Raw genomic sequence first — 9,244 nt, forward strand, 5'->3', positions numbered from 1 at the left:
TACATCCATTTTTCAAGAAAATATGAGAGTAGAATCATCTAAGGCCAGCAAAGCACATACACTAACATATTCAATAACAAATGGTCTCAAGAACTCACATTTTCACTGGCTTCTTTGTGCTGTGAATAGCAAGTCGAATCACACTATGGATGTCTCTTATGAAATCATTATGTTGCCATACCCCAAAGATTCAAGAGACATTTGACTTTGGAAAAAACACTCCTGAGAACACACCACAAGCATGTTACTCTCCAAACAGTGAATTTTGAATGACAAAATCGATTTAAAATTCAGTAAAATCAATAAAAAAAATATATAATCGAAATGCTGCAAGGCTTGTTTGAATTTTGTTCAAAACTCAAAATAGATGTACACACCAAATGGCTACTGGTTTTGACAAGCAAATTCAATGCAATTTATTCTTCAAAATGACGAAATGGAACGCTGAACGTCATTACAATACGTAATTTCGTCGTGACGTCATCCGTACATATTTCTGTTCGGCCCGTACACTGTTATTCAGCCGGTACACTCAGGTATTTGGCCTGTGAACCTGTACCAGGCTTGATCCTGTTGGAGTAGGCTATAAATATCAGTCTGCTTAACCTCAACGTCTGATGACCACAATCGGTGCAGAAATGAGATATAACGGGTTTTAACTGACAAAAGTTTGTTTTTCTTCTTAACCTTTGCCGGATGCCGCTTTTGACTACACACGCCCGACGATGCGGGTTTGTCTGAACCCATACATTTGAAAGAGGGTTTTTACCGTTTATTTCTCTAACGACGGGGTGGGAAACCCACAGCGCTACTTCAGTGGGTGCATCGAGTTTCTCCCTTCACCGACTTCTTGCAGGGGAGAGAAAGGGGGAGGGAGAGGGGGAGGGAGAGACTGAGAGAGACTGAGAGACTACGAAAGAAAGAGAGAGAGAGACTAAGAAAGAGAGAGAGAGATAGACTAAGAAAGAGAGAGAGAGAGTCTAAGAAAGAGAGAGAGAGAGAGACTAAGACAGAGAGAGAGACTAAGAAAGAGAGAGAGAGAGACTAAGAAAGAGAGAGAGAGAGAGAGACTAAGAAAGAGAGAGAGAGAGACTAAGAAAGAGAGAGAGAGAGAGACAAAGAGAGAGAGAGAGAGACTAAGAAAGAGAGAGAGAGAGAGACTAAGAAAGAGAGAGAGAGAGAGAGACTAAGAAAGAGAGAGAGAGAGTCTAAGAAAGAGAGAGAGAGAGAGACTAAGAAAGAGAGAGAGACTAAGAAAGAGAGAGAGAGAGAGAGACTAAGAAAGAGATACAGAGACTAAGAAAGAGAGAGAGAGACTAAGAAAGAGAGAGAGAGAGACAAAGAGAGAGAGAGAGACTAAGAAAGAGAGAGAGAGACTAAGAAAGAGAGAGAGAGACTAAGAAAGAGAGAGAGAGAGAGACTAAGAAAGAGAGAGAGAGAGACTAAGAAAGAGAGAGAGAGAGACTAAGAAAGAGAGAGAGAGACTAAGAAAGAGAGAGAGAGACTAAGAAAGAGAGAGAGAGAGAGAGAGAGAGACTAAGAAAGAGAGAGAGAGAGACTAAGAAAGAGAGAGAGAGACTAAGAAATAGAGAGAGAGAGAGACTAAGAAAGAGAGAGAGAGAGAGACTAAGAAAGAGAGAGAGAGACAAAGAGAGAGAGAGAGAGAGACTAAGAAAAAGAGAGAGAGAGAGAGACTAAGAAAGAGAGAGAGAGACTAAGAAAGAGAGAGAGAGACTAAGAAAGAGAGAGAGAGAGACTAAGAAAGAAAGAGAGACTAAGAAAGAGAGAGAGAGAGAGACAAAGAAAGAGAGAGAGAGAGACTAAGAAAGAGAGAGAGAGAGACTAAGAGAGAGAGAGAGACTAAGAAAGAGAGAGAGAGACTAAGAAAGAGAGAGAGAGACTAAAAAAGAGAGAGAGAGACTAAGAAAGAGAGAGAGAGAGAGAGACTAAGAAAGAGAGAGAGAGAGACTAAAAAAGAGAGAGAGACTAAGAAAGAGAGAGAGAGAGACTAAGAAAGAGAGAGAGAGAGAGACTAAGAAAGAGAGAGAGACTAAGAAAGAGAGAGAGAGAGACTAAGAAAGAGAGAGAGAGAGACTAAGAAAGAGAGAGAGAGAGAGAGACTAAGAAGGGAGAGAGAGACTAAGAAAGAGAGAGAAAGAGAGACTAAGAAAGAGAGAGAGAGAGAGACAAAGAAAGAGAGAGAGATAGAGACTAAGAAAGAGAGAGAGAGAGACTAAGAGAGAGAGAGAGGCTACCCGTACGAAACGTTCTTATAAGAAATTGGACCCAATTTCATATAAGATTCTTATAAGAGTCTTGTATGACAATTTCATATATGTGGCTTATAGGTATTTTAAATGCAAATGAGGTAAATTCTTATAAGAAACTTATATGAATCATATATGAACCTATAACCTGAGCTCATATAGGTCTCTTATATGAATCTTATATTCTCTTATAAGAAAGCTATAGGTCTCTTATATGAAATGTTCATATATGAGACTTATAAGAATCTTATATGAAACCTACATCTCCCTTATAGGATTCTTATATGTCTCATATATGATATTTATATGTCTCATACTAGACACACGACCTTGACCTACATTTGTGTTTACAAGGGAAATAACACCTGCTTAACCCAATTTAACTGTCTTGACTTTGAATTATAATGAATCCAACTGCAAAATACCTTTTGGTTCAGTATATATACATATCTTTACTGAAGTTGTGTTTATTTTGAGGGCAAAAACAAACAGATCTCTAAATCACTGGTCACAAGAAGAGGAGTAAGACATGCATTGTCCTCTTCAAATCCAATACTTTGAAACTTGAAATTATGAACAAGAAACAACAAACAAGTTACAGCCACAAATAATTTTCTTGAATATGCACAGCTGTCACAGTTTCTTGTTGCTTGAACCAAAGTACATGTAGTGCTGGTAAACATGATTTGATCACCTGATGCAGAACCAGAACTGTAAAGTAAAACAAATAATGGAGGGAAATTCTGGATTTTGAATAAAAACACAAACCTGTCAGTGTCAAGCTGTTGGGTTGGTTGGGCTGCCAGCCACCCACAAACATCAGCATGACATAAACATTCTCTTCACATATTCATACATCAAGTCCAATTATTTCTGTGAGAACTTTGCATTTTAGTCCTGCTCTTTCACTGATTTTCTGCTAAACATCCTCACAGAGCTGCTGTCACAAAGATGGCCGTTCAGTCAGGGGGAGATAATGCTCAAGGCAAACCATCCACTTCCTGTTCATATATGAAACATATATGAAAGCCAGTATTGCCAGTAATTCAGCATTGTCCAATATTTTTTCTAAGTCCTGAATTCTCCTATGCAGAAACTAAGTGATGATTCATATAAGAGTCATATAAGATTCATATAAGAAACATATAAGAGAACTATAGGTTTCTGGAAGTGCAGGTTCTCATATATGATTCATATATGATTCTTATATGAATTGGGGTCTTTTTCATATAAGAGACTTATAAGAAACCTATTCCTACAACTGACATACATAGCTTTTTAAAAAAGTAAATTTTAAGGGGCTTATTGTCTGTCAGGTCTTAATTGCCTATATTGGACATGAATTGGTTTATACGATTCGAGTTTTTACGCCCTCACGGCTTTTGATGTTTGCGTGTTTAGGTGGTATCAGCCATCTACACTTATGGTAGAATGACCAAGATCTTTAATGTGCCATTGTGGTGACACGGGGGTGGGAGATGGATACCGTCTCTGGGTCTGCACATAAAGTTGACCCGTGTCCGTCCCGGCCCGGATTCGAACCAGCGACCTCTCGATCACAAGTCCAGTGCTCTACCACCTGAGCTACCCGGGCCCCCTATAGCTTTTTACTTGTCATATATGAAACTTATATGTTTCTTATAAGAAACTTATAGGTTTCTTATATGTCTCTTATATGTTCATATATGTTCATTTCGTACGGGCTAAGAAAGAGAGAGAGAGACTAAGAAAGAGAGAGAGAGAGACTAAGAAAGAGAGAGACTAAGAAAGAGAGAGAGAGAGACTAAGAAAGAGAGAGAGAGACTAAGAAAGAGAGAGAGAGAGACTAAGAAAGAGAGAGAGACTAAGAAAGAGAGAGAGAGAGACTAAGAAAGAGAGACAGAGAGAGAGACTAAGAGAGAGAGAGAGACAGAGAGAGAGACTAAGAGAGAGACAGAGAGAGAGAGACAGAGAGAGAGACAGAGAGAGAGAGACAGAGAGAGAGAGACAGAGAGAGAGACAGAGAGAGACAGAGAGAGAGAGAGACAGACAGTCAGATAGACAGACAGTCAGATAGACGGATAGACAGATAGACGGATAGACAGATAGACAGACAGACAGACAGACAGAGCAACTGACAACAGACATACAGACAGAGAGATACGGACAGACAGACAGAGAGACAGACAGTCTCTTGGAGACAAACAGGCAGACAGACACTGTTCCGCCGCTTTGGTAATTATGGGTGTAGCAGAACCCGCGCCGTCGGCAGAGGGATAGTTACAATCACTACTACTCTGTAAAAAGTATGGGTTTGCGTGAACCCAGGAAGCACGGCAAAGGTTAAAAGGTGTATATCTAAATTCAGTCAGGGTTTGTGGTCCTATCAAACAAACATCGTCAAAATCAAAGAAAAATATCAATCCTTAACTGTTTTTAATGGACAAAAGTTTACTTTTCTTCATCAAAAGTTTGAATTGAAATTTAGTTAGGGACAACAGATCTACCTACAAAATTTCACTAAGATCGGTGAAAAAATGGGGTTTAACGGTTTTTCAAACTGCCAAAACTTTGGTTTTTGTCTTGAAAAGTATGTTATGATATTCAGTTAGAAACAACAGACCTACTAACCAAATTTCACAAAAATCGGCTTAAAAATGAGATTTAACGGACTTTTAACTGCCAAAAATATTGCTTTTTTCTCTTGAAAAGTATGTGTTTCAGTTTAATTAAGAACAACGGACTACTATGCCAATTTTTGTGACAATCCAACTTTAAATTACAAAATGTCACACTCTCCGTGCCAAGATTGAAGACGCCCACATAAGCTTACAGATATTAACCTAAAATTGGCCATCTAAAGCATCCTATCAGGCTAGTGCAATCACGCAAGCTTTCAACAAGACATGCTAGTCTTTACTATTCCAAGCACTTTTTTCTGTCTTTGATAAGATTCGTTTGTTTCCTGGTGTGCCCCAATTAATGTTCTTATCAAACTAATACAACGAATCTTTTTCATATTTGAAATAGTCTGACTCCATACTGAGTATCAAGATTTATTTTGAAGTATATAGGAATTTCGATTCAATCCTGATGGCATATTTACCGGTTGATATTTGTTGTCCAGGCTTCTAATATGGACCGGTTGTCAATTTGTTTCTTTTTCAAAAATGTTTTAAGGTTGTCTACCTAAGATAAATCGTCTTGCTTAGGCCTGGCGATAAACTGACTGGAGAACGACCATCAAGCACAAAATTAAACTTCTTTCCGAGAGAGCAAACTCGTAATCAGCAAGAAGCAAAAGTGGTCCAGAGACGGAACCCTCCCCCTGTGTAGTTCGAAGGAGCACCTACACAGACAGCAGGAAATCGACAGTCTGGACGTTTAAACTTTTTCTTGCGTCACGATATCAAATCGTCACAAATTTGAAATACAGTAGGTACAAATTTGCAACTGTTGCACAGGCAAAGGAAGACATCAATAACCAGGTAAGTTTGTATCGCTTTTGTGTGTGCATTTGATGTTACCCCATTTCAGCTGAAGCAGGTGTTGACCGCGTTAGAGGTCGACATTGGGAAGTGTTGGCGTCAATGGACGATGATCGAAAATATGTCCGTCGGCGTTTAGTTGCGTCCCTTAACATAAAAGGGAAAACGATACATTCCATGTAGTTGAAGTGTGTGATCACAACGATCACTGGCAACAAAGAGTTCCGATATGATGCCCTTTAAAAAAAAATATGCACATGGGAGCGCACTGTTCATTAAATGCAACAAAGTCTTTGGGGTTGCATAATCGCTGGTAACGTGTTTTGCCAGTGGTCACATGTCTTTGGCAAAACACACGTGGTGAGCGATCAATGCGGGACAGAGATCTTTGCATCAGAAAATAGTCACTTCCTTGCGCGCTAGAAAACATTCGATATTTTCAAATCAGAAGGGGTCAAACCAGATAAGGACACTTGGTACGTGCAGAATAAAGGTAAGGTGCAAACAGACATAGGTTTTCCTGACATACATGAATATATCCAAATACTGAGATGATCATTTTTGGCGGAATGACATTTTGTTCGAAAGCAGAATTAAAGAAGATCAAGTGAGTGCGTACGCTGACTTAGAGTTAAATCAGCTTTGATCGTGTGTTTTTTTTTATTGCAGATTTCTGTCACCAGCCAGCTGGTACTGAAGACACGCAGATCAGTGCAAGGTATGATGGAGGAAGATGAAGAACATTGGACGGTGGTGCACTATCATCAGGGATTGGACGATATGTCACAGCAGCTTCGAGACATGTGCTTGGTGCGTACAGATAATCTCATCACATAAAAACAACACCGCAAAAACATTTTAAGGGGTAGTGAAAACCAAATGTATCAACTTCATAGGCACAGTAGCGGTTATGTTTATGTCTGTATAAATACAGGCTCGGCCGCAAGGCATTAGAAGTTATGCACAAGGTTGTTATTCTTCCTAATGTTGACGGTTCAGATGTTAATGTTTCAGATGTTAATGTTTCGCTCCGACAACTCAAAGGAGTACTTCTGAAATTAACATGGCAAAACGTATGGTGTTTTTAAACAGTCAACAACACTTCATAACAGGCACCACAAGGCAACTTTTACGTTGGAGAAGAAAGTCAAATCAATCATCTATCCTTAACTGATTTGTGTGTTCACGTAGTGTGTGTGTTATACTCTTCCTACTGATGCAGGTGTCGATGCGTCAATGTTGAAGGGAATCGTGTCAACAAGCAGTCTTTAGCAAATATCGCTCGGATTGCTCTGAAACTTTAATAATAATAATAAGGGTATTTATATGGCGCAAATCCTAATATAGCGCCTACACTTTGAGAATGTTATGTCTACCTACGAGACATACTTACGGTGAAATATTAGATCCTTACAGGTATTTTGTGAGATGTGATGCAATGTTCCGCCAAGAGCTTAGAATTCGTCCTAGGATTGTTGACTTACATCACAACAAATTCATGACTTCGCATGCACACAGACCCTGCGGAAGAAAAACATTGAGTAATTTTCTAAACTACTGTAATTCCTTTGACTAGCCGAGATTATTTTGGTAGCTGGTATGAAACAATTTTAGGTCCTGTATTCGTTTTTCTTCCAGAAGAAGCATCTCTCTCACCGACCTTATGTGGGTGTCGCGGCCAAACGCAACAGCCCACTGGAAGTGTTCCAAGGTCAGCTGTTCTGCTTTCTGCCGCTACCCCCCGAGACGCCGAGCCCTACGGGGCTGCCAGTGCACGTGCACGGGTTCTTCGAGCTGAGCCAGAACCGACGTCACGTGGAATGGCCCAAGGGGGAGGGGGAGGAGGGGGGACCGAGCGACGAGGCAGCCTTGTGGAACAGTCTGTTGGTCACGGAGGTCATGCCTCGTGCTTACGTCACACTGCTCACTGAACTGGTCAACTCAGCTGGGACTGGAGCGTCCCCCTTCACCAGGTGACGTACGGCTGGCTTTAAAGTAAACTCTTACTTGAGCATGTTTTAGACGAGGGAATGTTTTAGATCTGTTTATTCAGGCATACTTTTAAGCAATTACAATTCTCAAGGGTTGTTTTACCTCAGGCAAGATAAGACGGAAATCTCACGTAAACTTTGCAAAATGTCTTTAAAAGGTATTTCAGTGCAGTATAGAAAGGTACAGCAGGCACCATCATGCAGTTGTATTTCCTGTACATAGAACATGTCCTGCTGTGTTCATCATGACTGTTCTTGGCCTTATTGTTTACATCAACTTCCATTGACAGTGGGTCATCATCACGGCAGACCGTTGCCATGATAGCGGATGTGCTGTACAAGCTGTGCCCCAACCACTCCAAGCTCACCACTCACTGGCAGCCACTGCTGGCTCCGTTCTATCAGAAACTGTCCGTCTCTCGGCTCTTCTACACCCAGCTCAAGGGAGGTCATTGGGTTTCCCTGCAAGAAGCGGTGTTGATGACGTCCCCTGCCCATGACGACCTGGACGAGGACACGGAGGTGGCGGTGGTTGAGGTGTACGCCGTGTGTCGGGTCAACCTGGTCCGGCTTCCCCGGCACGTGCTGCACGGACTGAACGAGGTCAGCGTGACCTCTGTGACGGCTGTCAGCCCTCAACATCTCAGCGATCTGATGCGATCAAATGGGACATGGTCTGAGAAACTTTCTAGGGAGAAAAAAAGTCTCATTCTCCTTTACCTCTGTTGCCATGGTAATAAGTCAATACTGCTTGACCTGGAGCTACTGCCATTGGCTGACGGTTCCTTTGGTATGTGCAACAAGCATGTGGCTCACGTATGCCGCACTCAGCGAGAGCTAAGTATCTTGCAAGGACTTCATGATCGCCTCTGTTACGTGACTTCTCCCGATGGACTGCAGCAATATCTCCAGGAACTTGCGTCATCAGGTATCTAAAAATTGATAATCACTTGTTTTGTCACCCACATCTACAATTGTACAGGCAGCAGATAAGGAACACCTTTTATAATATATTTTCTCTTAAAAAATCACAGTTATACTTTTTTCTGTACTGCCTTTACTTGATACATTCAGTTGACGGTTTATATTCCCAGCATTCCCGTGTAGGTAAAGCGTATTCTCATGACTAACCGAAGTGATCAGGTGAACATAGCATTGTGTGTAGTGTTTGACTTTAATGTTTATGTTCTTTATGTCCTTTGTATTGTATTGTATTGTATTGTCCTTGTGTTATTATTATTATTTTTTTCTTCTTCTTCTTTTATAAAGATTGGTCCAGTGGTTTGGTCAGACCTTGCAGACCTGTTTACCCTTACTATTTTGGAGTAATTTATTACTATTTTTTAGGATTTTGGGGAGAAAATACTCTATTTGAGTTCAGACGACGATTTTCAAATGAGCTTCAACTAAGGTTTGTGTATTACTGATGTTGTTGATTGTAACCACTGGGTTACTATTTTGGTCATCAGATCACTATTTTTTGACTTGACCATTACTCTTGTCAAGTTTTGGGGGTAAA

General features: G+C 40.6%; 1 protein-coding gene across 1 annotated transcript; it reads left to right on the forward strand.

The window, feature by feature from the left end:
* Nucleotides 1-725: 725 nt before the first annotated feature.
* On the forward strand, nucleotides 726-8,661 carry LOC138977294 (sacsin-like). The gene is made up of 5 exons (XM_070350194.1): nucleotides 726-731; nucleotides 5,711-5,734; nucleotides 6,404-6,544; nucleotides 7,373-7,707; nucleotides 8,016-8,661. Exons 1-5 carry the CDS (start codon nucleotides 726-728, stop codon nucleotides 8,659-8,661), a joined length of 1,152 nt encoding a protein of 383 aa, XP_070206295.1.
* Nucleotides 8,662-9,244: the final 583 nt, after the last annotated feature.

Source organism: Littorina saxatilis, linkage group LG9, assembly GCF_037325665.1.
Source record: "Littorina saxatilis isolate snail1 linkage group LG9, US_GU_Lsax_2.0, whole genome shotgun sequence".
Classification (NCBI taxonomy): domain Eukaryota; kingdom Metazoa; phylum Mollusca; class Gastropoda; order Littorinimorpha; family Littorinidae; genus Littorina; species Littorina saxatilis.

What these genes read in the sequence shown, in the direction of transcription:
- LOC138977294 (XM_070350194.1), top strand. An exon ending in AGGAAGACATCAATAACCAG is followed by an intron (nt 5,735 to 6,403) that starts GTAAGTTTGTAT and finishes TTTTTATTGCAG; the next exon opens with ATTTCTGTCACCAGCCAGCT. An exon ending in GGAGCGTCCCCCTTCACCAG is followed by an intron (nt 7,708 to 8,015) that starts GTGACGTACGGC and finishes TTCCATTGACAG; the next exon opens with TGGGTCATCATCACGGCAGA.